The following is a 27,782-nucleotide window of genomic DNA, read 5'->3' on the forward strand; positions in this document are numbered from 1 at the left end:
CTCCCACAGCCCTTGCTCACACCCTCCTTCCTCCACGTCCCCCAACAGCCCCACACCTGTGCACGCTGCCCTCCAAAGTGCCAGTCCCTGTGCCTCCCCTCCCAGAGCCCCAACGTGCACACACACCCCCCCCTCGCCCCGCTCCCTCTTGTTCTCTCCACACCCCTTAGTTGCTGCCTGCTGCTGTTGCCTGCTCCCCCCAGGGGCCCTGGCTGTTTTGCCCCCAGGGCAGCTCTCACTTGCAGTGCTCTCCCTCACCTGCATGGCCCTTGGGACACTCCAGCCTCTTCCTGCTCCCCATCCCTGCCTCGTTCCCCAGGGTCACCCTGCTTGGCCTGCTCCATCTTGTGCTGCCCTGAGCCCCAGTCCCACCTGCATGTCTTGCCCAGCCATGTCCCATGCTCACTGTGAGCACTGCCTGCCTGAGATCTGCACAGCCAACACCCAGCCCAACACCATGCTTTGGAGTCCTTGGCATCAGTGCCCCCCAGGAGGCCGTGGCCAGACCCTGCCACTTCCCACCCTGCACTGCTGCTGCCCCACTTGAGCCCCCACATTGAGCACTCTTCCTCTGCAGGGGCCCAGCTTCCCAGCCCTGCTCAGCTCCCAAACTCCTCCCTCCTCCCAGCATGCTCTGCTGGGGCTCCCAGTGCCTTGTAGCTCCCTGCTGCTGCTCCCATTTCACCTCCCTGCCGCTCCACCAGAGAGGACACCTGGGTGCCTGTGTGTGAGCCTTGCTCCTCGTCTTTCTGTGCCTTACTCTGCCCCTGCGCTCAGAGGCACCAGGACTCCCAGAAAGGCAGAGTTCACCTCCAGGCCTCTGCCCAGCCTCACCCGCCACGGTCCTATCGCCTTGCCGATGTGTATGACTAAACTGCTTCCCCCCCTCCTCAAAACTGAGGACTTCACCGCATCCCAGAGCAGTGCTGGAGGCCATAGGCTGCCCCTGTTCTCCATGTCTTGCTGTGTATGGCTGTGGCAGTCCTGCGCCTGCCCATGCCGTGGCTGTGGCTGTGGGGCCGCCAGCCAGAGCCCTTGCCCATGCCCTGTAGCTGCTGGGCTGCAGCGAGCCAGTGGTGCAAGCAGGCAGTGCCTGCAGCTGTGCAGAGGGCTCCCCCCGGACGTGGCGCTCCCTGCAGCCTCAGGGTCTGACCCTCGCCTCGGCCACGTGTGCTGGACAATTGCTGGGGCCAAACCCTGACCCCGCTTACTCCCCCGAGGCCTGAGCATGCTGGAGGCTGAGACACAGCTCGGGAGCCAGAGACAGCTCCTGAAATAGCAGCCGTGGCCGCTCCCTGGCTGCTTTTAGCTGGTCAGCAGCTGTGCCAGGGCTGGGGAGGGCAGAACGCCTGGCACACACTCAGGCAAAGGGAGCCGTGCGTGGGATCGTTGACCACACTGGCGCCAGCCTCCCCTCCTCTCCCACCAAGAGCCGTCACTCTGAGGGGCGGGAGCCCAGAGCCAGATGTTTGCCAAAGCCACAGCGTAACATGTGCGTAGCAGAGATCCAGCCAGGGCAGGGCTCCAGATGAGCTCCCTGCCTGCTGACTGCGCTCACTGGAGATGGGGAGGACAGCCAGAGAATGGAGGCCCAAGCTGCTGAGAAGCACTCCATCCCTTTCCAGCACTGTGGACTGTGTAGGGGGCTACATGGGTCAGCAGCAAGGCTGGAAGGGCAAGGGATGGCTGTGTTTGAGGGGCTCTGGTGTTACCCTCTAGGTGGGTCTGTGGGAAGGAGAAGCCTTGACTCCTACAGGTGATGCAGCTGAGAACCCCAGTGTGGGGCTGTGCTTCACCGTCCATCCTCAACTCTGGGGAATGTAAGAGCTTTATGGTGCCTTGGCTCCACTCTTCCCTCCTGTCTTGCTGGGGGACATGAAATAACAAGGCCTCAATGCCCATCTTTGTCCTCCCAGTTCTCCATGCAGTGGGAAGAGGCACACCTGCCCAGGACCTACCTGCCTTCCCTCACAGTAGTCATAGCTCCCTAAGACTGGGGCTCTGGTTTCTTTCTGTCTAGCCCTGAGCCATCTTCCTGCTTTTCTTTATCATCCACTTCTGCTCTACTTTGGCCACAGCACTCCCATGAGGTGCTCTTCTGCCCAGCTGCAGTAGCTTCAGGGTACCCAAGCGTCTCACCAAACATGCAGGGAAGAAGGGGCAGGTAGCAGATACTGCTGCACAGTGCTGTCAGGACTGTGGTGGAGGGCTGGTGGAGCAGATCAGCTCTGTCAGAAGGACTGGAGCTGAATGGGGAACTGGGAGGTTCAGGAGGGCCTTTGGCTGGAGATCATGGATGGTTGAGTTTGGAAGGAACCTCTTGAGATAATCTAGTACAACCCCCCCCCCGCCCCGCTCAAGCAGGGCCATACAGAGTTGCTTGCCTGGGACCATGATCAGATGGCTTTTCAATACCTCCAAGCATGGAAACTCCACCACCTCGCTGGGCAACCTGTGCCAGAGCTGGGTCACCCTCACAGTGAAAAAGTGCTTCCAGATGTTCAGAGGGAACCTCCTGTGTTTCAGTTCATGCCTATTGCCTCTGGTCCTGGCACTGGGCAACACTGGGAAGAGCCTGGCTCCATCCTCTCAGTGTCCTCTTTCATGTATGGGTGATATCCCTGCTGAAGCTTCTCTTCTCCAGACTGAACAGTCCCAGCTCTCTCAGCCTTTCCTCATAGGAGGGATGCTCCAGTCCCTTCATCATCTGCGTGGCCCTTCACCAGCATCTCTCCAGTATGTCCATCTCCCTCCTGTACCTGGGAGCCCAGCACTGGACACAGCACTCCAGCTGTGGCCTCACCAGTGCTGAGTAGAGGGGAAGGATCACCTCCCTCGACCTGCTGGCAACAATCCTGATGCAGCACAGGATACCATTCGCCTTCTTTGCAGCAAGGGCACATTGTTATCTCATCTTCAACTTGGTGTCCACCAGGACCCCTAGGTCCTTTTCTGCCAAGCTGCTTTCCAACTGGGTGGCCCCCAGCATATATTCTTGCACGGGTTTGTTCCTCCTTAGGTCCAGGACTTTGCATTTCACCTTGTTGAACTTCATGAAGTTCCTGTCAGTCCATTTTGCCACCCTGTCAAGGTCCCTCCAGATGGCAGCACAGCCTTCTGGCAGCCACTCCTTCCAATTTGGTGTCATCAGCAAACATGTTGAGGATACACTCTGCCCCATCATCTAGATCATTAATGAAGAGATTAAACAGGACTGGACCCATTATTGACCCCTGGGGTACACTGCTATCTACTGGCTTCCAAGTAGACTTTGTGCCACTGATCACTGCTCTCTGGGCCGAGCCATTCAGCCAGTTTTCAATCCACCTCACTGTCTGCTCATCCAGCCCATTCATCAACAGCTTGTCTATGAGGATCTTATGGGAGACAGTGTCAAAGGCCTTACTGAAGTCCAGGTAGACAATATCCACTGTTTTTCCTACATCTACCAGGCCAGTTATTTATCAAGTTGGTCAAGCATGACTTCCCCTTGGGTGAAGCCATGCTTACTATGCCTGATGATTTTTCTTCTCCTTCATGTGCATGGAAATGGTTTCCAGGATTAGGTGCTCCATCACCTTCCCAGGGATCAAGGTGAGGCTGACTGGTCTGTAGTTATCTGGGTCCTCCTCCTTACCCTTCCTGAAGATAGGAGTGACATTTTCTTTCCTGCAGTCTTCAGGCACTTCTCCCAAACATTATGATTAAGCAAAGATTATTGAAATTAGCCTCACAATGACATCTGCCAGCTCCCTTAGCACGTGTGGGTGCATCCCATCAGAGCCCATGGACTTATGTAAGTCCAGTTTGCTTAAGAATTCACTGACCTGATCCTCTTCAACCAACGGTACATCTTCCTTGCTCCAACCTTCACCCCAGTCTCTAGGACCTGGGATTCCTGAAGACGGGTCTTACTAGTAAAGACCGAAGGAAAGAAGGCATTAAGTACCCCAGGCTTTTACATGTCCTGTCTCACCAGGTCCCCCATCTCCTTCAGCTGTGGGCCTACATTTTCCCTAGCCTTCCTTTTGTCACCTGTGCACTTGTAGAAGCCCTTCTTCTTGACTTTGACATCCCTTGCCAAATTCAAATCCAGTTGGGAATTGAATGCAAACAGCTACATTTTCATGTAATTGCAATGATCAGTTAGTGATTTCAGCAGAAAATGCCCCAGATGTATTCCCTAAGCCCCTCCATGGTAGCGGCCTCTTCTATACCTATCAAAGAAAAGTCTTCAAAACACAGCATCAGGTTCATCCCCTCGGTTCCTTAACACATTCTTGGGTCCCAAGGGACACATGACATTTCATTTGCATCCATTATAAGAAAGGAATAATAGATTTTGTCTGTCACTTTCACAGAATCACAGAATGATAGGGATTGGAAGGGACCTCAGGAGATCATCTAGTCCAACCCCCGCCGCCAGTGCAGGTTCACCTGGAGCAGATTGCACAGGAGAAACTTTAAACCAGTTTCTTTTCCTGACTTGACATCAGCAACCTGATCTAGTTGATGTCCCTGCTCATTGCAGAGGGGTTGGACTAGATGACCTTTAAAGGTCCCCTACAACCCAAACTATTCTATGATTTTATGATTTTTAATGCAAAAACAACAGTAGCATATCCCAGACTTACGCTACCAATACGCTGTGCAGTTCCTTTTGCATTTACTGTCCTATCCCTTTTCCCCCCTGCCTCTCATCCTTTAGTCCTTACCCAGTTCTCCTCCCTGGCACACAGATGGTGATTGTGCCAAACTGTAGCTATTTTATTTTAACATTTTGTATTTTTGTGTGTTTTTCAGTTAAAACATTTCTCCTGCTGGTGTGCCTTTTACATACTAGCATTCACATGACTGTCATCTTATTCCTAAGTCTGAGTTTACAGTCTCTGGCTAATCACGTCTCTAAATATTCACTGTTTGTCATGCATATAGACTTGAGAACATCCTCAGCCTTTTTATAGTGGTCGCAAACAACTTCTGTAGACATGGAGAGGCTGCCCAATGTACAAAACATCCTGCTGGGGTTGTCTGTAAGGGCTCGCTGCCCACTCAGCAGCTGTCAGCATTCGAGTGCCTTGGTCCCCTCTCCCCGATCCTGCTCTGGGGCATGGCTGCAGCACTGATTAACAACTGCCTATGCTAAGCATAGGTTCATGCTTCTTTCTCCCTTCCCCAGTGAGTATTTTCTCTCTGCTTACATACCACCTGGGAACTCTCAGCCTGTGCCAGCACAAGGAGGCTTTACCCTTGCTAGGACCCAGGAGTGGAAAGAGTTGTATGAAAGATGGACCCTGGACGTGCTGGAACTGTGAAAACACACAAGGCAGAAGTTCAGGAGGTGCTAGAGATGAGCCCAGGCTTAGTGCAGGGGGTCAGTGAAGCCAAGGCAGTGCTGGAGGAGAGAAGCAGCCTGCAGGCGAGGTTAAGGGAACAGAGAATGAGCACATGAACGTTTGTACGTTCTGCTGTGTGACACTGGTGAGTGGAGGCTTAGTAGGATGTAATATATTGAATCACTGTTGTCTGCAGTGTCCGGGAGTGTCACTGCACATTTATGTGACTGGGAGATGTAGATTCTGTTGGAAAGACCTCCTGGGAAACTGTACCCGGTTTTGTTCCTCACTGGACCTCAGCATGCTGTGCCCCCTGCTGTGGGTTATGAACAGAAGTGGAGGCAGCTGCAGAGCCACATGGTGGTATATTCACGTGGAGGGATGCCAGGGTGCTATATGCCTTTGGCTTGGTGCAAGGCTCCTGCCCTCTTGTAGGGACACAGATGTCTGAGGAAAACCCAACTAGTCCTGCAGCCCTCTGCCTATAAGATTAACAGGGATTTGGGGACTGTGTTGCTGGAGCCTTCCCAAATGCCTTTCATTTGCCCAGCCCCATGGGCACAGGAAAGGAGTGCATGGGTTCAGAGGAGGAATTGTGAACTAGCCTGCGTGTAACTGGGAGAAGAGGAGGGGGAACATCTATTGCTGAGACTGGTGGGATTTGCTGCAGCAAATCCGGGGCTGCTGCTGAGTGTGCAACAGTTGTGAGTCCTGAGATAGGGATCCTACAGTGTTCAAGATAAGGGGCAGTATAGCACAGGGCTACATTGAGTGCTGGACAAGAAACCAAAGATCAGCTCTAGTACAGCGGAACAAAGTTCTGTATAGCAGAGTAAGATGCTTTACTAGTGTCCAGTAGCCTGTGTTGGGGAAAGGGTGCAACAGCTGGATCACTGAGTCATAGAGTAATTCGTATTGGAGAGACCTTGGGAGGTCTCTGGTCCAACCTCCTGCTTGAAGTAGGGGCAGCTGTAGGGTCAGAGCAGGCTGCTCACAGCCTCATCCAGTAACATCTTGAAAACCTCCAAGGATGGAGGCCGCACAACTTCTCTGGGCAGCCTGCTGCAATACTGGACCCTCCTCACAGGGAAAAAACTTTCCCCTATATCCAGCCTGAAGTTCTCATTTCAGCCGATGCCTGTGGTCTCTTGTTTTCCTGCCATGCACCACCGTGAAGAGCCTGGCTCCGTTTCCTTGGTAAGCTCACCATCGGTGCTGGCAGCTTGCTGTTAGGTCGGCAGCTTTCTCTCCTGAAGGCTGAGCAAGCCCCGGTCCCTCAGCAGCTCCTCACAGGGCAGGTGCTCCAGCCCCTGACCAGCTCAGTGGCCACCCCTGAACCCGCCACAGCTTGTCAAGGTCTTTCCTGTACTGGGGGCCCAAAACTAGATGCGGTGCCTGGATGTGGTTTAGCAAGGGCTGAGTAGAGGGGACGACAATCCCTGCCCTCGACCTCCTGGCTGTGCCCCTGTTCACACAGGCCAGGGTGCTACTGGGCTCTCCTTGCTGCCGGGGTGCACTGTGGCTCATGTCCTGCTCGCTGCCCACCCAGACCCCCAGGACATTTTCCCCGGAGCCGCTTCCCCAGCCTGGCAGTCCCGGCCTGTGCTGTTGCAGGGGCGCTCTGCTTCCCAGAGCAGGACTTGGCATTTGTCACGCTGAGTTTCATGTGGTTCCCGTCGGCCCATTCCTCGCGCCTGCCCGAGGCCCTCGGGGTGCAGTCCTGCCCTCCAGCGTGTCAACCGCTTCCCCCTCCCCACCTTGGTGTCCTTTGTAAGCTTGACGAGCGTGCACTCTGTGCCTGCACTGGGTCATTGCTGAAGAAGTTAAGCGGGAGAGGTCCCCAGGCTGGTCCCTGTGGTGGTCCACTTGTCACCCGCCTCCAGGCACAGCACAGCTCATGAACCACCACCCTCTGAGCCCAACCTTCCAACCTGTTTTTGACCCACCGGGTTGTCCAGCCCTCCACACCGTAACATCCTGCCTTGGATATGAGGATTATGGGAGAAGGTATCAAAATCCTTCTTAAAGTCAAGGCAATTGTCATCCACAGCTGTCATCCCTTCAACCACAGATCCCATCATTGCATCGCAGAAAGCAAACAGGATGGTCAATCCGTGCTGGCTGTTCCCCTCCCAAGCACCTCCATGTGGCCAAAAACATGCTCCAAGAGGACTCGCTCCATGATTCTCCCAGGGTCCAAAGTGTGGCTAACAAGAGTGTACATCCTCAGATCATCCTTTTGGCCTTTTTTGAAGGTGGGATGCAATATTTTCTTTCCTCCAGTTGTCAGGGATCTCCCCTGATCTCCACCACGTTTGAAAGAGCAGCCTTGCAAGTCCATTTCTGTCAGCATCCATTGATGCAGGCTGTTGGATCCTATGGATTCGTATGGATCGAGTTCACTGAAGAAATCCCGACTCAATCTTCATCCCTGTCTGGTAGCTCTCTGAAACCTTTCAGAAAGCATGGAGGCTTGGGAGACCTTGTTGGTGAAGACGGAGGTAAAGGAGGCACTGAGTGTCTCAGTCTTACCCGTGTCTGCTGTCCCTAAATCACCCACCACATTCAGAAATGGGCCCTTATTCAGCCTTTTACTACCACTATAGTGGTAGAGGCTCTTCTTAGCACCCTCAATTTTCCTTGCAAGTCTCCACCCCACTTGAACTTTGACTTTCCTGACACCATCCCTACATGCCTGGGCAATGTTTATAAATTCCTCCTTTGTAGATTGCCTCTGCATCCACCTCCCATATGCTGCCTCTTTGCATTGCAGCTTAGCCCTAAGGTCTCTGCTTAGCCAAGGCCATCTGCTGATATGTTTCCTTGTTTTCCTGAGTACTGGGATGGACTGTTCTTGTGCCTGGAGTATGCTGTCCTGAAGGCTTGCCAGCTTTCCTGAACTCCCTTGGCCTTCAGAGCTGCCTCCCACGGGATCCCTCCCACCTACCAGTTCCCTGTATAAGCTGGTGTCTTGCTTGAAGTCCAAGATCTGTACTCTGCTACTCTCCTTCCTCACTCCCTTTAGGATCCTGAACACTACTACTTCATGGTCACTACAGCCAAGGCTACCACTGATTACCACATCCTCAGTCAGTTCTCCCTTGCGAGTGAACAGCAGATCCAGCTGTGTGTCACCCCTGTTTGGCCTGGGAAATTGAAATTCTTTGTGAGACCCAGGGTCTATGATCCAGAGGCTTCCCTCAGGTCCTGCTGCCTCCTTGGCACACTGCCCCAGCTTCAGCTCAGGGATTTCCTGGCCCAGCATTGATGTCCTTGTGTTTAAAGCCTTTAGTGGATTTTTCTCTGTGAATGTGAGTAGTTGCTTTCTGAATCTATACAATTAGATATCACTGTGCCCTGAAGTGAGGAATTCCGCATTTTTGCATTTTTGTTGAACCCTGCACTGCAACCAGCTCCGGCTGGCCCTGGACCAGGGCACTGCCAGCACACCCTCACAGGTTGAGGCCATGCTGCACTGCCTTGCTTGCTGCCCTGCAAGGGGAAAGGCAGACATGAAGAGAGGTCAAGTGCCTCAAGCCCAGGCTATGCTCTCCAGCCCACGGTCAGGTGTCGGCTCTGCACAGCCGCAGCAGAACTGTGGGGCACCACTGTATGGCCGGGGGATATCCTGGATAGGGGGCGGTGGAGGAAGCTGGCAATACAAGGAGGTGATGGAGATGTCACTGGGGGTGACAAGAGAAAGGCACCAGTCCTAGTGCCCATGGGAGCATGATGGAGCTGTGTGGGACACAAGAGGCAGGTAGGGATGGGGTGTGCTGTGGGACATGGGAGAGGTGTAGTAGCCTGTTGCAGGCCAGACCTGGCCATGGCTAGCACAGTGTGCAGTGCTGGGGGACAGCAGTGCTGCCCCGGGCTGAGTGGGCTCTGTGTGAGGCTGTGTGAAGGCTGGGCTATCCCAGGAGCATGCTGTAGGCTGAATGAGAGGACAAGGCATGGAGGGAGAGTAATGCTCCATGTGCTGTGCACAGCTGCAGCAGGTTCCAGAGAAATACCATGCTTGCAGCCAAGCACATCTTAACAAGGCCGAAAGATAGGCGGGAGCACTGGCCCTGTGTTGCTCAGAAACCCTGGCCTCATTCTGGACTCAAGCAGGATGCTCTGCAGGACCCTGAGTCTTCGTCTCCCTCTCTCTTCAAGAGCAAGGAGCTGATTGCTGTCAGAAACACATCCCATATGCAATAGCAGGATGCATTCATACAGCCATTATCTCCTGATGGCAAAGGATTTCCCTTTGGAGAATGAGGTTGTACAGGATAGAACAGGAAAGCTACAGGCCAGAAAACACTCTGACCATGCAGCTGGCTTATCCAGGAAGGGGATGGGTTGCCTGGTCCACCCACCAATACCAACACAGAGAGGGTTTCCAAGAACAAGTGTCCCTTAGTCTTATAAGGGCAGAATCAGACTCAGGGGTAGTAGCAGTGATTAGAAATAGGTCTTCAACAGAGAACATAACTAACCCAGAAACAATTCACCATGGCTTCCTTCTCACTGCTGATCTGGCTGGGTCTGTGAATGGGAACATCTGGACTCTTGATGTCAGAGCTCCAGGGTCACCACATTCCCTGCCTCACGGAGCATCCTCTGGAGTCCCAACATGGGGAGCGAGTGCTGGGCTTTGGCATCACTGCTGTCCAACAACACGGCACAGAGCATTTTCACCTAATGTGGGGAGTCTCCCTGCACTTGCACTTTACGAACACTTCGGTTCTTGGCACATGAAGTTGCAGCTGCACATACTGTAGTCTTGGGCAGAAACACAGCACGCACTTCTCCTCTGCATGTTGTGCCTGGTGTATCCGTGGTGATCCTGCGAGCTTGTGCAGGTGGCCTGTGCAGATGAAGTGACCCCACAGCTTTGTCCACATCTCATATCTGCATGCTGACCCTGCAAGCTCATGCAGGTGTCTTGTTCCCAGCTGCAGCCTTCTCCTTCTCTCCTTTCTCCTCTCACATAGCTCCTCCTGACAACAGCCAGTCTTGGTCCTGCAGGATGTGCAAAGAAGTCAGAGTTGATGGTGCTGTAGGGGCTCCATTCAGGCTCAGAGCTCTGACTCCTGCTCCCACATATTCAAGCAGCAGGCCTTGCACAACCGAATGGAGGGTTTCCTGGGCTGTCTCATAGACAGCTTGACCCCATTTCCCTCTTACTTCTCAGGCAAACATCAGGAGCCTCATAAGTAAGCTACAGTAAAAGCAGCTGTTGATCCAAGATTTGAGGTGGGTGCTAAATACAGAGCCTGGAGCTGCCCTGCATTAGCTTCTAGCAAAGTTCCTAGAAAAATATCCAGACTTGGTTTAAAAACTTCCAGGAGTGGTGAATTCACCACAGGCCTTGATGAGCCCTTTTGTTGGTTAATTATCCTCACAGCTAAAAATGTGCACCACATCCCAGACTGCATGTGCTCTGCAGTCTGCAGCCGTGGGTCCCAGCTATTGCCAGCTAGACTGAGGTGTCTGCCATACCTAGTGGCTGATCAAACCCCGTGCTGCCTGTCAGAGAAGTCCCCAGGAGGCACCACCCCTGCTGCAGCGGGGATCTGTGCTGACTTTGGGGCTTGCGTCAGGCCCTGCTGAGTGTGGGCTGGCCACGGGCAGGCAGCCAGCCCCATCCCACGGAACACACACAGGGCATCAGCGGTCTGCAGGCACTGCCTGCCTGCCGGCAGGAGAGCTCGACCTGCGGGATGCGCCAGCCACAGCCTCCCTCCCTCTCCACACAGTGGCAGAGATGCTAAGCAAACTGCCCAGCTGCCCCACACTGAGCTAACACGATTAGCTGCTCCTTCAGGTGTTTTATTGTTCCTGTGGCTTTTCTCTGGGCACTAGCTTAGCACCACCCCCCCAAAATGGGACTAGGACCAGACACAAGTCTCCAGTAGTGGTTGCACCAGTGCTGGTGTGGCAGTGACATGACCTCTCTTGGACCCTGTGCGGGCTTGTACAGGCAGGGTTTGTGTTAGACCGTTGGTCCACAGACAGTCCCACAGCAGGAGGCGGAGATGGAGTGCTGGACACACATGAACGGGAAACTTGTCTGAGGATGCCTTGCCCTGGCTCTACAGCTAGATTTGCCTCTGATGCCAGACTGCCAGCTCCATGAGGCAGTCTTGCAGGGAGGTGGCTCTGGGTACCAGGGAGCAGCCAGGGAGATGGTGCTGTACTGCATAATAGTGAGAGCTCGTCTGTTTCTCCCGTTCCCAAAATCTTACCCAGCTCCTGTGGCAGAAAGCTGGATTTCCACATAGCTTCCCCTGTGGGTATCTTTCTTAGTATGGCGACTGTCAGGGATGGTTAAGGTGAGGAAGTGAGGCTGTTCTGGAAGCACCAGAGCCCTTGGCCTGAGGATCCTAAGGAAAATACCTTACTCTGTTGCAGAGCTGGTTGCTGTACAGTGTATTAAAGCAGCTGACATGCATTTTAGAGCACTTCCAGAGTGATAGCTGTTCGTTTTGAAGGAAAGAAGTTATTAATTTGCCACATAGTGCCTATTTCAGTCACTGTGGCAGCTTATCAGTTTCAGGTGCATTTCCATCTGCAGTGGTAGAGAATGCTACCAGCTAAAACCCAAGCATGGCACACAACTCAAGTGTATTGGTACAGGGTTATTACCCCAGTAATAATATCCAACATGGAGCCAGAATACAGGTAACCTGCATACAGGTTTCAGCAATGTCAGTGAGGTCAGATTTATACTCTCAAATGAGCAGCTCCGCAGCAAAGGGAGCTGGGGCAGGAGGGAGGGAGGGAGGATGTTGAACTGGGGGGGAGGCAGGTGGGTCCAATTTCCCAAAGCACTTTCTGGCCGGGCTGCTGTCATGGCACCTGTGGTGCTCTGCAGCTGGAGCAGGGGAAGGGGATCCTGTTTCATGGCACTTCTTCTGGCAGCTGCTGCAGGGTTGGGGGCAAATACTCTGTACAGGGAGCAGGGTGCTCATTGTAGATGCGCTCTCAGCTTCTCCCCTCAGGTATCCCCTTACACTGAGGGCAGCAGGGCAGGAGAGCTGGTGAGGGTGTGTTGGAGGTGCTGCCTCCCATCCCTGGGGTGCAGAGCATATGGTCTGGGGGGAGGGAGGTCCCACCTCTACCTGATTTATTTTTTCTTCCCTGGCCCAGCCAGTCTCTATACTCTCTGTTGTTGTTCCTTCATCTCTGATGATCGGGTGAGTGGTTCAGGTTAGGGGCCCTGCCCGAAGGAAAGAGCTGTTTGCAGCCCCCAGCTGGGCCCTTTCCTTGGCGCGTGTGCAACGTTCCTGTGCTTCTCGCTCACGGGAGCCGAGGCCCCAGCGCTGCTGCTGGGAGGAGCTGTGGCTGACGAGGCCTGAACTCCACTTCACCCGGGCCTGGCCCAGCTGCCTCCCTCCTGGCTCCGTCCTCTAGCTTTGTTCTCTGTGCAGAGCTCCCAGCTGGTGGATGAGCCATGGGCAGTGATGCTGGGGTCAGGGGGAAGGAGCTGTTTTCTGCTGACCTGAGCTCTGCAAGAAGCCCAAGGAGGAACTGGCGCCTTGCAGGCAGGGAGCAGTTTTAATCCTCCTGCTGTATCTGTAACTGCTAATGGAATTCATGTGCCCCAGGCTCCAGTGGGCCCTGGCTGTCACAGGCAATGCCATCCTCAGTCATCATCCTCAGAGCCCAGGGCTGCTGGGCACAGAGCTCTGAGAGCAGGACAGAGCCAGGGTCATGGTGAAGAGGGGGCTGTTTTTCTTCCCATCTTGTCTTAAGCGTCTTTGCAGAAAAGAAGGGGCAGAGGGCCGGGGGCAGCTGCCTCAAAAATACGGGTTGTCCCTGGCTGGCCAATCATGCTGGGTGCAATGGGGATGCTTGGCTGCTAGATCCTCGGCATCTGTGTGAGGCTTGGCCTTTCTGCACCCCCTCTCTGCATGGCCTTTTCCTTTGCTAAGGCAAGTCTGTTGGCCTGAGTCATGGATGTTGCCCCAGGGGTGCAAGAAGGGAGGTATCACCTGAAACAAGGCACCTCTAGTGGTGCAGGGACCCATGGCAGCACTGTAGATAGAAAGCAAGATGCAGTTCTTGTGAGTTTGCAGCGCTGTGCTCCCCCACCTCTGTGTCCCCTCATGGGGACCGGGCTAGCATAGGCTGATCCTGGGGTGCCCCGCAGCTGCCTGCAGCACTGTCGAGGGCACAGTCTGCAGACAGTGAGCTCCTGGGAGGCCCTGTCCTCTTGCACGGAGGGCTTTAGAGAAAGTGGTGGCTTGTCTGGGACAAGAATCACAGGGTTGAGGTGGTAACTGTCAATCTGCTTTACTATGGCGAGCTTTGAGGAATGTGCAGTGGTTGTGGGCCATGGAGCAGAGGGCAGCACTGGGTTCTGGAGGTGGTGGTGGTGATGGGCTGGGTCTGGCTGGTGATCTTTGTGATGCTGGCCCTGCTCATGTAGTGCCTTTCCTCACCCAGGTGACAGCCACAGATGCAGACAGTGGCACGTTTGGCTCCCTTTCCTACTCCATTGGTTCTGGCATCGGCAGTGTTGTCCCCACGCAGTTCAGCATTGACAAGCACACAGGGCAGCTGTGCACTGTTCAGCCTCTGGATCGTGATGAGGGCATGTCTGCCTATGATTTCACCATCACTGCTGTTGATGGGGTGAGTGCTGGGGAGGCCGCGGGGATGCAATGCTGCTGACTCAGCACTGTGCAGCGGGTACTGTTGCCCTTGCCCCTGCTCTTTGCACCATCTCTGATCTGGTCCTTCCACAGGGTGGCCTGAACTCCATGGTGTATGTGAAAGTTTTCCTGGAGGACATAAATGACAACCGGCCAGTGTTTTACCCGCTGGAGTATGCTGCCAGCATCAGCACCCAGAGCATGCCAGGTACAGCTGTGCTGCGTGTTACTGCCCACGACAAGGATGAGGGGCTGCACGGGAAAGTGACCTACCGCATTGTCCTGGGAAACTCACCCCCTCTCTTCTCGCTCAACAAGGACACAGGTGAGAGAGAGCTCAGGGGACAGCCAGAGTAGGCAGCGGGATGCGGGCAGGTGTAAAAGCCAGCCTGAGGGTCACTGCTTGGCCATCTCAGCAGTCCAGTCCGCCACCAGAATATGTCTGTTCCTCTCCCTGCCACATCTTCCCTGCCTCGGCTTCTTGAGCCTCTGGCAGCCCCTTCCCAGACCCAGTCGCTGACCTCTTTGTTTCTGCTCCCTGCTCTGGCTCCTCATTTGTCCTGTCTTCCCTCCTCTCTCTCATTCCCCATCCCTGACTCGCTGCACCTCTCCTCCGGCATGCTGCTTGCTTTGCCCCATCAGGCTGTATCCTGCTCAGTTTCTTGCCCCTGCCCAGTTCCCTTCTCTCCCCTGCTCAGTTTACTCTCCTTCCCTATAACTCTCTGTCGCACTTAGTGCCACCTTTCTTGTTGGCTGCATCTGCTCTTCCTTGCTTTGGCCACCAAAGCCAGAGCAGTCTCTGCTGGGGAGGTGAGTGCATGGGCGTGTGGTGCAACAGGCTCTCAGCAGGACAGGAAAGAGTCTTATGCTCAGCACAGTCATTGGGGTCTCTGCACACTGGTCCCCAAGTTCCCAGAATGTGACTGGGATGAGACAGGCCTACCAGCCATCCTAATGCACTGCCACCTCCTTTGTAGGGCCTGTCAAGAACGGTCCTTCAGTTCTACATTTCTTCCAAGAGCCTCCCCACAGCTCAGATCCCACCTGCTGTGTCATGACCCTCACCCTGCGCTCTACATTGGAAGCCCTGTTCCCTCCTTTCCCTCTCCCAAGACCTGCCCACTGGCTTGTTTCCCCCAGCCCTTATCACTGCTTAGCTCAGGGCTGGGCTTAAGGTTGAGAAAGGAGGATTTGGGGAGGCTTTCCTAGGAGGGTTCCTCTTCTTTACTCCAGTTCTTCCATGACAAGCTCCCCCCCTGCAATGCACATTGTTTGCTGCCCCCTTAGGTCTTCTGTTTCAAGCTTATGGTTTGGCCTGTTCCCCTGGTGCCAGATGACAGGCAGGGGTGCAGGCATAGTGCCCTCTGAACTGCTTTCTTCCCTAGGTGTCATCTCGCTCTCATGGTCCCTGAGTGGTAAAGCCAACACCTTGGTGCAGCTGGTGATCTCTGCACAAGATGGTGGGGGCCTACAGGCACAGCCAAATGCCCGGGTGAACATCAGCATCGTGGAGGGTACAGTCTCACCCCCTGTCTTTGAGCAAGCTCAGTACTTCTTCACAGTGCCTGAGGACATGCTGCAGGGTGCCACTGTGGGGGCTGTCCGCGCCCAGAACCCTCCAGGTATGGGCTTGTCGCTTTTGTAAGCAGTCACTTTCCCTGTCCCCGCATCATCCTGAAGGTCTGGTACCACACTTCCTCACAGAGCAACCCTGTTTTGGGAGCTCCACGCACGCACAGAGACACGCACAGAGGCACGCACCTCTGAACATGCACCCGTGCGATTGTCACTTAACTCAATGCATGCTCTCACACATGTGCTTACACACACACACTTGTGCACATGCATCTATGCATACATACACATGTACGCAGCGCTACTGTGCATCTCCTGACCAGAGTCTGCCACAGACAGCACTGCCCAACCCTGCTGCTGTCTGTAGGGGGCTGAGGAGGTGAGCTGGGTACGCAGATGATTCTTCCTGTCTTCGTTTCCTTGTCCACAGGTCATGCTGATGACATCTTTTATTCCATCTCCTCGGGAGATCCTCATGGCTACTTTTCCATCGACTCTGCCTCTGGGCAGCTCCACACCAGCCTGCCTCTTGATCATGAGTCCCAGGCAGTCCTCATTCTGGATGTCCAGGCCCGAAGTGGTTCACCTCCTGCCTATAGCAACACACGTGTGAAAATCTCTGTGTCAGATGTGAATGACAATATGCCATTGTTCCCAGCCCCCTCTGACTCCATTCTGCTGCCAGAGGCCACAGAACCTGGGACTACAGTGTACACTCTGCAGGCCGAGGACCGTGACAGCGGTGCCAACGGCCAGGTGAATTTTGAGCTGGTGTCAGGAGGTGATGGCACCTTCAGTGTGGAGCGCTCATCGGGGGCGGTGCGACTGATTGGGGCCCTGCAATACGAAGCCAGCGCAGCCTACAGGCTGGCCATTGTGGCCCGAGACAGTGGCGTTCCCCAGCTCAGCTCCACGTTCACACTGCTGGTGCATGTGCAAGCTGAACACGACAATGGGCCCATCTTTGACACACTCACCTATCGCGTGGAGGTGCGGGAAGGTGTGCCTGTCTCCACGCGCTTCTTGCAGGTGCGGGCCCTGGCACGCGATGCAGAATCCATGACCCTTACCTACCACTTGCGTGCAGATGGGGATGCTGCCAGCTTTGGCATCATGCCTGAGAGTGGTTGGCTGTATGTCAAAAGCGCACTGGACCGGGAGACACGGGACCTGTATGTACTCACAGTGCTGGCCTCGGCAGGAGGCAGTGGTGCAGGGGGGGAAGCCCGGAAAACAGGCACCAGCACTGTACGGATCAGCATCACTGATGAGAACGACAACAGCCCCCGGCTGAGTGAGGAGCGTTACTTCTTCACTGTTCCTGAGAATCAGGCTCCTGGTAGCAGTGTGGGGAGGGTGATGGCAAGTGACCGGGATGCTGGGCAGAACAGCCGGCTCACCTACCGTCTGCTCCAGCACGATCCCAACTTTCTTATTCACACACAGACAGGTGAGAGACTTCCTGGCTTCCTAGGCTGGGGCTGGCTGGGGAGAAAGCCCAGGGCAGGTCAAAAGTGATGCGGGCCAGGCCAGTGCCACAACAGAATATTCGTCTTCCTACCCCCGTGGTGCTGGGCTCCCCAGCAACATACCTGAGCGCAGGCTCTTCTCTAAAAAGGTTTTTGGGCTGAGCTGTGTCCCCACTTCTCCCTCACAGGGGAGCTCAGCACCAAGCATAGCCTGGACCGGGAGCAGCAGTCCAGCTACCAGCTCTTGGTGATCGTGCAGGATGGGGGAGCACCACCCCGCAGTGCCACAGGAACCATCTATGTCACTGTGCTGGATGAGAATGACAACACCCCTGCTTTCCTTCACGTGGCCAGTGGTCAGGAGCTGCCTGTGCAGGTAGGGGCAGCAGGCTGGAGCCCTGGTGAGGCAGCGGTGTGATAGCCTCTGGGTTTGGGGGCAGGCAATTCTGCAGGGGGATAGGGAGTGGGCAGGGGCACCCGGGAGAGTTTCAGGGCGGGAGATAAGCAGGCACAAGTTGCACCAAGGCAGCAGCCAGGGCAGTCTGGTAAATCTGATCGAGATGTGGCAAGATGGTCATGTCCTTAAGAAGAACAGACATCCCTGTGCACACAGCAGGTGAGGACTGCAGAGGGCTCCGAGACCAATAGGACTGACCAGCAGGCAGAAGCTCTTGGCTCACACATGCCTGTAAGGAGGGAAGATGAAAGGGAGCCCTAAAGCTGATCCCACGGAGCCAGGGGTAAAACACTTGTGAACAGGGAGGCACGGGGTGCTGTTAACTTCTAGGTCTCAGGACTTTTGATATAGCCACTCAGCCTTCTGGGAGGTCAAGACTTTGCACTCACAAGGGTTTTCTGAGAATCTGCTATGGGTCCCAGCCCAGCTTTCCCTCTCAGCACTGTGTGGTGGCAGCGGTCACCTGGACACTGAGTGTGCTGCAGACTGAGTTACGTCTGTGCTGCTAGACAGAAGTGGGTGAGGACCAACCCTCCACGCCCACCCCCAGCTGTCTGCATCTGCTCTTCTGTGGCCCCTGTGGAGTGGCACGTGTGGTGAGAGCTTGCTGGGGCCAGCCAAGTGGTGCTGGCAGCAACAGAGCAGGACGGGCAATCGAGGCCCTGTCCTCATTTCTACACAGAGTGGGGAGAACCTGCAACTGAAAGGATGTGCTTGCTCTGCATGTTGCTGCACTTCAGTGTGCTCAAAGCCACTTGCACTGTGCTGGTTTAAAACATCATGATGATGGCAGCCTTTCTCTGTCGCAGGTCCTGCCTGAGCTGCACACCAGAGACAGGTCAGAGCAGGCAGGACTGAATTGGCAGGTCACTGCCGCACCTGGGTGGCCATCAGCACAGGACCCTGGGGACACTCTGCCACTCCAGTCAAGCCTTCCCTGTTCATTACTTTTCCCCTTCCTGTTCCAGGTCGCAGCCATCCCTTGCCCAGCCTTCTTGCATGTCCAGCTGGCACTCTCTCCTTGCAAAACTATCTGGCAAGGCTTGGCCTGGATGAAGGCATCTCCCAGGGCCTGGTGGAGGCAGAGGAAGGCAAAGTTAGTCTTGTCCCATCTCTGAGCAAGGCTCTGGCCTTTAAGTCACTCCTGCAGGCCAGGGACCAGCCAGCTGTGGCATTGCTGAGACTGCGGCTGAACAGGCTCTGCAAAATGGCATTGCTCACACTCTGTTTCTGCAGTGTGCTGCGTGTCCTGTCTCCTGTGCGGAGCCACACGCGACACACTTGTACAGCAGGCTCTGCAGTTGATTCCAGTGTTTGGGGGCATGAAATGTTGGGCGTGTCCTGCTAGAGATCGGGAGGTCTCATCTCATACAAAGGTACCACAAAAGCATACGCATCCTTCAGGAGACAGAGCAAGGCTGGGACAGAGCAAGGCTGGGACAGATTTAAAGTCCTGAAGGCAGGCAAATGCTATGACAGTTTTGAACTAAACAAATATTTGGGCACTTTAGTTTGAAGCTCTCCTGGTAGAAACACTGGTAGAGAAGGTTGAAGCACAGAAAGAGGTCAGTGTTAATCATGATTTAGGTGTAGAAGAAAGGCTTGAAGGAAAAAGTGAAAACTGAATGATAAATGCAAAGCTCAGTGATTTATTGCAGTCTTGCTCAGTGAAGTATTCATATCAATGTTCATTAGGCAAAGCAGAGGGAAGTTTCTGTATTAGCACCTTGCTTTCAGCATCAGCTAGAGGGGTATCTCCCACTGTAGGGTTGCGAGATGAGCTTGTCAAGCACATTGGTAACACACTGGCAGGACCAGGTGGTGCTCACACAGGAACTGCAGTAGTAATGGATCCTCCCAGGGAATGATCACTAGGAAAGGGGAGAGGGAGCAAAGGGAAGGAAGAAGTGGTCTGTTTTCACAGAGGGGGGATGTCACTGGTGGGTGCCTAGGACTGGTGCTGGTATCCTTGCTATTTAGCATTTTCATATATCCTCTACAAGAGGTGATTGTTTGTTGATGTTACTGGTCTATTCATAGTAATAAAGGTGAGGGCTCCCTATGAAGAACTATAGAAGGATCTTGTTTTACTGTTCAATTAGGAAAGAAGATAGCAGATGACATTCACTGTTGCTAACTGGAAAGTGATACACATGGCAAAAAGTAATATGAATTTCGCTTACACAGTGGTGGCCTCTGAATTGGCTACTTAAGTTTAGGGAGAAGATTGGGGCATCGCCATGAATGCTTTGTGAAAATGTCAGCTCAGAGCTCAGCTGCAGTCAAAAAGGCAAATCAAATGCTGAGTTTTATTAGAAAAGGAACAGAGAATGAAAGAAAACATCATTACCCTGCATCTCAAATTCTGCACACGGTCTCTGCCCTGCCTCCATTCCACTAAATAAGCAGTAGCGCTAGAAAAGATTCAGAAAAGGATGTTAATATGATCTCCAGTAGATAATGGTTTCCATACAGAAAGAAAAATACTTGAACATTCTTTGGCATGGAAGAAACTGCAGGAATATAACAAAGGTGTGCAGTGAATGGCACAGAGAAAGTCATGGGGAAATCAGAAATTGTTTTTTTCACAATGCAAGACCCCTACGCAGCTTCATAAGAAATGACCAGGCAGCAGGTTTAAAATAAACAAAGGCAGTACTTTTTCATGCAGAACGTAATTAAATTGTGAAATCATTGCCAAAAGTTGCATGGGTTCAAAATTAGATGAATTCATGGAAAGAAAAAAATCCATCAAAGGCTGTTGAACAAAAATACGATCTGTGGCTCAGGAAGTGACTTAGCCACAGACTGCTGGAAGCTGTGAAGGTTTCACAGGAGGATTATTCCATACATACCCTATTTCTTGCATCTTCTTTGTATCTCCACTGCCAGCCACTGTCAGAGCTATGCCAGTGGTTGACATGGCTCTCTGATCTGTGGACCAAGCTGGTATTTGCAACAACCTTCTTGGAGCGTGGACATCAGACCAGGACAAGCCTGCCTGGTAGCAATTTTACTAAGGCTGAGTTTTTTTCAGAGGCAAGACCACTTGTATTGCTGTTTATTCCTCTGTTTGTGCATCAATGGCATTTGTATGTGCAGCCTGTGTGGATGCTGCTCATTTAACTCCTCTGCTGAGTCACTGCTTTTCCTCAGATGGAGTTTGATTCCCTGTGGAAGAGGAGCGTGACCATGCATGCGAAGCCAGAGCCATTTGTATCCTGGTTGAGGGCAATTAGGGACAACATGGGGGGCAGGCCCTGCCCCAGCCTGTTACAGAGGAGGGGTTGGAAGGGGCCTCCTAAGCATGGCCCCACTCAGAGGTGTCCACGCAGACGCTCCTTTTCATAAACAGCCAAGATATATTTAGAAGGTCTTCTGCCTCCATCACTGCTGTGACATGCTGTTCCAGATTCCTTGATCTGGTAGTTAGAAACCATCTCTTAATTTCCAGCCTAAACTAATTTCTGACCACTTTATACTCATTTGTTCTTGTGCCAATATTGTGTTTTTGCTTAAATAGCTCTTCTCTCTCCTTGGAATTTCCCTCCCCTCTCCCCAGTGTTTACAGAGTGTAGTCACATCACTGCTTGGCCTGGCTAAACAAGTCCAGCTCCTCTGGTCTCCACTTCCAAGCACCACCAGCGTGGTGCCAGAAGCTTGTGCAACAGCATTAACACTTGCCTCCTCTCAGGAGCTTGCAGCCTCTTTCCTTGGATTCTTGCTCAGATTCTACTTGTCTTTTTCATAAATGCATCAAAGTGGTACAACACAGAGATCAGCTAGCACAGCTGGATCTGTGAGGATGATTTGTGCTGTGGGATGTGCTGACAGGATGTGAATCTGAGGTGTTCTGGTGTGGAAGGGACCACAGAGTCTGTGCCAAGTGGGAACCTGCTCTTCTAGTGAGGTGTGGGTAGATGCAAGGAGTCTGTGCTGGAGGAGAGACAGGTCTGTCAGCAGGCATGGGTTGTTTGCTGAGGATACTCCCAAAAACTGACAGGTGGTGAGGGGCAGTAATGGGGATGCGTCCATTTCCATAACTACCCAGGAAAGGTGCTTGCATGCAATGCTGTTACATGTGGTCTCTGTCAGGAAGATGGTAACTCACCTCAGAATGTGGGGTTAGCTGAGCACATGCATAATTAATGTCTTGATGGTACTGTGATGCACTGGCATAAAATGGTGGTCTTAAGTGCCTACAGACAGGTAGTCAGCAGTGCTAACTAGGAACAAAGGAGAGAAGGGAAAAGCCCTAAGAGTCCAGGTGTCCGAGCCCAGGAAGAACTGCCAGCTGCATTTCCAGAGATCGCAAACATCCCTGGTCTGGCTGGTGGGAACTGAGGAAATCACCTTCCATTGGCAGGGTGACTGGCCTCTGAGCCTGTCAGTGCTCACACCTTTGCATTTGCAGCTGGAGGGGTTGTTTGGGGGCAGAGAGAACCAGGACTGCCATGGAGCCCTGGATTTTCCTAGCTGTGGAGGCTTTGAATGTACCATGGGTGAAATAGTGTCCTCCCATCACCCTTGCAGCTCACTGCTACAGCATGCCCCAATGCTGCTAAGCTGGTTAAACAGGGCAGAGTGGGAGGAGGACTGGCAGGGCAGAAACTCCCTTTACCAGCTTTGCTGCGAACTTCTTCATGTTGTCCAGCCTCAGGCACAGCCTGTGGGTCTTGCCAGGGAGTCTGTGCCTTGGATGAGATGCAGGGCTGGTGTAGGAAGGTGCAGATCCTGTGCCATGCTTGGGGGTTTGTGGGGGTAGTCTGAAGGGTGCCCTCTGCCATTCAGCTGCTCCCTGGGCTGTGCTGCAGGTGCTGGAAGAGAAGCCATCGGGACTTCTAGTCGCCTCCCTGCAGGCCAAGGACCCCGACGAGGGTGAAAATGGGACCATCATCTACTCACTGATAGGTATGAGCTGCAGAACTGACTAATTGATGCTGCTCTCTGCCTTGCAGCCATCACCCTTGTGGGCAGATGGGCACCCACTGCCCAAGCCTTGCCACACCATGCTCCCTCCTCTATCCCAACCTGCCCCCTGCCCTCCCTCCTCTCTGCCTCTCCCTGCAGCATTTCACCTTCTTTCTGCAGGAGCCTGGGCAGAGCGTTTCACACTGCACATGGCTACTGGAGAGTTGCGGACTGCCACAGTTCTACGCCGAGCAGATCGTGCTGAGTACATCTTCACTGTGACAGCCAGTGACCGGGGCACAGTGCCTCGCAGTACGTCAGCCATCATTCGCATACAGGTATCCAGCACCCCAGCTCCTCTTGTCCCTGCACCATCTACCCCTCACTTGCCTCTTGGAGGACACCATCCAGCTTCTTGGCAGCCTTCGTCCCCACCTTCTCACCCTCCACTGCCTTCATCTGAGGGCACTCTCTGCCCTTGCTCAGCTGTTGATCCAGCCCCAAAATCTGTGTGGAGAACCTGGGATGGGAAGGGATGGGTCTATCTGCCAGTGTGCATGTTCTCATTTGTCAAGTGGTCAACAGCATTAATAGTAAGCTGTTCTGTCTTTTCCAGACTTGGACAGCTAACCCTGTCCTAGATATGCTGTTGCAGAGAAGACCTTAGAGGTCCCCTGCACAGAGGCATTAATTCTTCTCAGCATCTACTGAAAACAGTGTTCCTGATACGCAGGGTCTTCTTCACCTCTTCACTTTGGCACTCACTGCCTGGTGTATTGGCCTAGACAGCCAAGTCCTTTCTCTGTTGTTAGTCATGAGCTTCCTTTTACAGCAGAGACTCCGGTTTCCCCCCGGTCAAGGCACTTCCACAGTACACCATTTCACATCTTCCTGTCCCTGTTCTTGCAGTTTCCAAGGCCATTTGACTCTCCTTGTTTGATGTTCTGCTGCTTCTCTGTGCTGGCAGTGCCCTCTAACATTGTCAGCAAGTTCATAACGTACTGAGCTTGCTTTTGCCCTTGCACCTATCAAAAGTAAATGTCAGCACCAAGAGCCATCTCTGCAAAGCAAAGGCCTGCTAATCAATCTCCTTGAGCCAGTCAATCTTGTAGTCCTTTCTGTCACACAGCCATACTCATACTGTGCCTTTCCCCAGTTTAATGAGTGATCTCCCATGTGCTACTGCATCAGAGCCCAGCTAAAACCCAGGCAAGGTAGATACTCTGTGTTTCCTTTGACCTTGAGGAGAGAAGCACTGTGTTAGCCTGGCACATCTGCCTTTAGCCATTCCACAATGCTGGCATGTCTGTAACTGTTCTTGCCATTAAAGTTGTTCTACAGCCTTCAAAGTGTTGAGGCCAGGCTGGTTGTCCCTGAAGTGCATGTTTGCAGCTTCATAATGTAGCTATTTGCTTGAGAGTCACTAGTTTTGATACCCCTCTGGGCTGACAGTTTTGCTGTATTCTCTTTTTCCCCAGCTCCTTGACATGAGTGCACTGAGTTCTTCAACAGGTTGTCCCTTCAGATAACACTATTGCTTTTTATGCATCCTCTCTCCCATCCACAGGTGCACCTCATCCCCAAATTAACTTCAGTATCTTTCATAAAAGTAGTGATAGTGTTTATTTATCTTTGGGTCATACTGGGTTATCTTTCTTCTCTGTACCTCTCATCTGGATGAGTGGTACCTCTCTTCTTGCCCACTCTTCGTATGTTTTGCAGAATTGTTTCTGCTGGTGTCTGTTGCCTTTGCAGTATGTAACACAATCACAGAGTCACAGACTCACAGAATGGTTGAGGCGGGAAGGCACCTCTGGAGGTCAACTTATCCAACCACCCTGCTCAAGCAGGGCCACCTAAAGTCAGTTGCCCAGGACCATGTCCAGGTGGCTTTTGACTATCTCCAAGGATGGAGACTCCACCACCTCTCTGGGCAATCTGTGCCAGTGCTCAGTCACCCTCACAGTGAAAAGTGTTTCCTGATGTTCGGAGGGAACCTCCTGTGTTTCAGCTTGTGCACATTGCCTCTGGTCCTGGCACTGGGCACCACTGGGAACAGCCTGGCTCCGTCATCTTTGCACCCTCCCTTCAGGTATTGCTATACTTTGTTAAGGTTCCCCCTGAGCCTTCTCTGCCCATTCAGCAGCTCTGTCTGTCCTGACCTACCCTAGCTCCCCAGGTGAAGCTTGTCTTTCACCCTGTCAAACCCATGCTTATTCTTGGTATGTTTTTCAGGTTGCTATTCATTTGTTAGGCCACAAGAGCTGAGACCTTGCCTCCTGACACATGCTATCTGCAGGCCCCACGTCCCCCTCTCCACTGGCTCCCCACTAGAATCTTCTGGCGCATGCCCCTCACTGTTGCCTCTCCTCACAGGTACTGCCATCTTCCCGGGTGCTGCCACGGCCTGATGCCACTGTGCTGACCCTGCACCCTCTCGAGGGGGTCAAGCCGGGGTCTGTGATCGGCTCAGTGGCACCCCCAGATGCCCCTGCGCGAGGACAGATGACCTACACAGTGGTAGGAGGTGGTGGGGATGGCACCTTTGTGGTTGACAGTGTGACAGGGGAGATTTACGCTGCCCGGGAGTTGGACTATGAAGCTGGGGCACGGCACGTGCTTCAGGTGAGTGCTGAGGACACGCAGCATGGCTATCCCTCCAGCCGACTGGTGCTGGTACAGATCCATGTGCAGGACTGCAATGACCAGGCGCCCACCTTCCCTGAAGACCCCATCACCATCGTGGTGCCTGAGAATGCCCAGGCTGGCTCGTCCATCTTCACCTTCCAGGCACTGGACGGGGATGGTGTGGGTCCCAATAGCCAGGTGCGCTACGCCCTGCTGCACCAGGAGCCCCCCGGGGCTCCCTTCCAGCTTGACAGCCGCTCGGGGCTGCTGACCCTTCGCCAGGGCCTTGACCGTGAGGCTGCTGCCTCCTTCCTCTTGGTAGTGGAGGCCACGGACCAGGCCCGCAACGTCAGCCAGCGCCGCTCGGCGGCTGTCACAGCCCGTGTGTTTGTGACTGATGAGAACGACAATACGCCTGTGTTCCTCTCACCTGCTGCCGTCAGTGTCATGGAGGACCAGCCAACGGGGTTCGTGGCGTTGCATGTGGTGGCCCAGGACAACGATTTGGGAGAGAACGGGCGTGTGAGCTACTCGTTGCGAGCAGGCAACAGTGACGGCCGCTTCCACCTTAACCCCAGCACTGGTGAGGGCCCAGGAGGATGCAGGGTGAGGGGCAGGGACACTGGGAATGTGAGGGCTGAGGAGGGTGCAGGGATACATGGGGATGTAGCATGGTGCACAGGAGGAGGGCGTGGGCTGGGGAACCCGGAGAAGGGAGACTTGGGGGATGCGGAGAGCCCTGAGCATAGCACCTGCTTGGTATGATACTGCTGTCTCTCTTGAGACCTGGCTGTCCCTAGATCACCCCAGTGCCTGCAGCCTTGCAATAGCTCTGTCCTGGGAACAGTCGGCCCTGGTGCTATGTGGTCCCAGGTTGCCCCTCTCCCTGTGTCTGCAGGCGCACTCTCCATTGTGCGGGCCCTGAACCGGGAGGAGGTGGTGCAGCACAACCTGACTGTGGTGGCTATGGATCACGGTTTCCCACGCCGCTCCGCCACACAGCTACTGTCCGTGCTGGTGCTGGATGTCAATGATGAGGCTCCCACTTTTGAGAAACCTGAGTATGAAGCACACATCATGGAGAACTTGCCAGCTGGCAGCCCTGTGCTGCAGGTGCTGGCCACGGACCGGGACCTGGGTGAGGATGCAGGGCAAGAGTGAACTGCACAGTTTGGTCAGGGGCCCTTCTGGAGATGCAGCACCCAGAATTCTGCTCCCTCCCACCTGGTTTGGAGAGCCTGGCTGATCGTGGAGGGAAGGATCATCACTGGCCTGGAGATGAGAGATGGGTTGAATCCTGGGAGAAGCCGAGAATGAGAACAGGGACTGTGATTCCCTGTGCTCCCCAAGACAATGGCCTTTGTTCCTTGGAGATTCCTTGGACCGTCTTCCCTTCCACAAGCTGGGCTGGGTTGGGACCTCCCTCCACCACACAACTCTGCCCCAGCTTTACTTGCGGGGAGTGAGATCATCCACTCCCACAGCCTGTGTGACCCCTGGGTGGGAAGCCTGGGAGGAGGGACGTACAGGGCTGTGAGCCAAATGAGAGGCTCCTGGGGTTGCTGCTGGGCTGCCCTCAAACCATGTTCCTCCCTGCAGGTGCCAATGGGCAGGTCTCCTATGGGGGTCTCTCTGGGGGGCCGTTCTCCATCCACCCACAGACGGGGCTTATTGTCACCACACATGGCCTGGACCGTGAGGAGCAGGAGCAACACGTGCTGATGGGTAGGACTGTGCTGGTGCATGAGAGGGGTGCAGCAGGCATGAGGGTAGGGAGCACAGGGGAGGCAGATGGGTGCTCCCCACTGCTGAGGTAGGGCAGTATTGCAGGGAGGGCAGGCCATGGAAAGTGATGGGGGTTTGTGGGGCATGCAGGGTTGTTGGGTGGTTGGAGCATGCAGGAATGCTAGTGATCCCATGCCTGGCTGCCCCTGCGATCGTTTGGGCATTTGCATATGACAGCCTTGATAGTAGCTCCCAGTCAGCAGGGTAGCCTGCAGTGCTCTTGCTGTATTCCTGCAGTCTATGCACGGGATGGTGGCCTGCCCCCCAATCTCTCCAAGGCAACTGTGCGGATAACAGTAGGGGATGAGAATGACCACACACCACACCTAGAGAGTGAGTCCTGCTCTGTGGAGGTCCCTGAGAACCAAAGCCGCGTGGCACTCTACACCCTGCGGGCCACCGATCCTGATGGAGGCGAGAATGGGCGCTTGGAATACCTTGTGACAGGTGAGACACATAGGGAGCTCTGTAGCTTCTTTCTTGACAGTAGGTAAGGGCTGTTCACCCCAAGTTGCCGTGGGTCTGGGAAGCATCACCTGTGGCAGTTCCTGTTCCACTCCAGTGCTCTCCTGCTCCAAACCACAGGTAGCTGCTGCCACTTCTCAGCCCTCTAGTTTCTCTGCCCCCAGTAAAGAGCACCCTGAGATCTGGGCAGGCTGCACTTCCTCATTCCCCAGGCTCTTGTCTGGTTCCCCAGGCCTGGACTAGTTCCATACCTCTCTTGGCTGCTCTGACCTGTTGAATTTACAGGTTGCTAAGTGAGATCTCTTTGCTGTTATCATGCCATGCACGCTGCTGTGGCAGCAGCAGTGGCCTGTAAGCTGTTGGAGCCAGTTCTTACGCGCACACACACACACACACAGAGCTGAACCAAGGAGGTTCAACCCTACCAGGGCCTTACAGAGAACAGTTCACTCTACCTTCCCTGCCAGGCCACACTGGGATGGACTTCATGCTGTCCTCTCTGGGCAGCATA

General features: G+C 54.0%; 1 protein-coding gene across 1 annotated transcript in view; it reads left to right on the forward strand.

Annotated features, from left to right (window-relative positions):
• Positions 1–27,782, forward strand: part of DCHS1 (dachsous cadherin-related 1) — a 47,797-nt gene that overhangs the window by 6,470 nt on the left and 13,545 nt on the right. Inside the window, 11 exon segments of the mRNA XM_059815516.1 lie at positions 13,773–13,961; positions 14,075–14,306; positions 15,367–15,603; positions 15,987–17,006; positions 17,214–17,401; positions 22,297–22,393; positions 22,574–22,731; positions 24,770–25,604; positions 25,920–26,159; positions 26,621–26,746; positions 27,044–27,253. Coding sequence (XP_059671499.1) covers positions 13,773–13,961; positions 14,075–14,306; positions 15,367–15,603; positions 15,987–17,006; positions 17,214–17,401; positions 22,297–22,393; positions 22,574–22,731; positions 24,770–25,604; positions 25,920–26,159; positions 26,621–26,746; positions 27,044–27,253 — 3,532 coding nt within the window.

This window comes from Gavia stellata, chromosome 1, assembly GCF_030936135.1.
Source record: "Gavia stellata isolate bGavSte3 chromosome 1, bGavSte3.hap2, whole genome shotgun sequence".
Taxonomy (NCBI): Eukaryota; Metazoa; Chordata; class Aves; order Gaviiformes; family Gaviidae; genus Gavia; species Gavia stellata.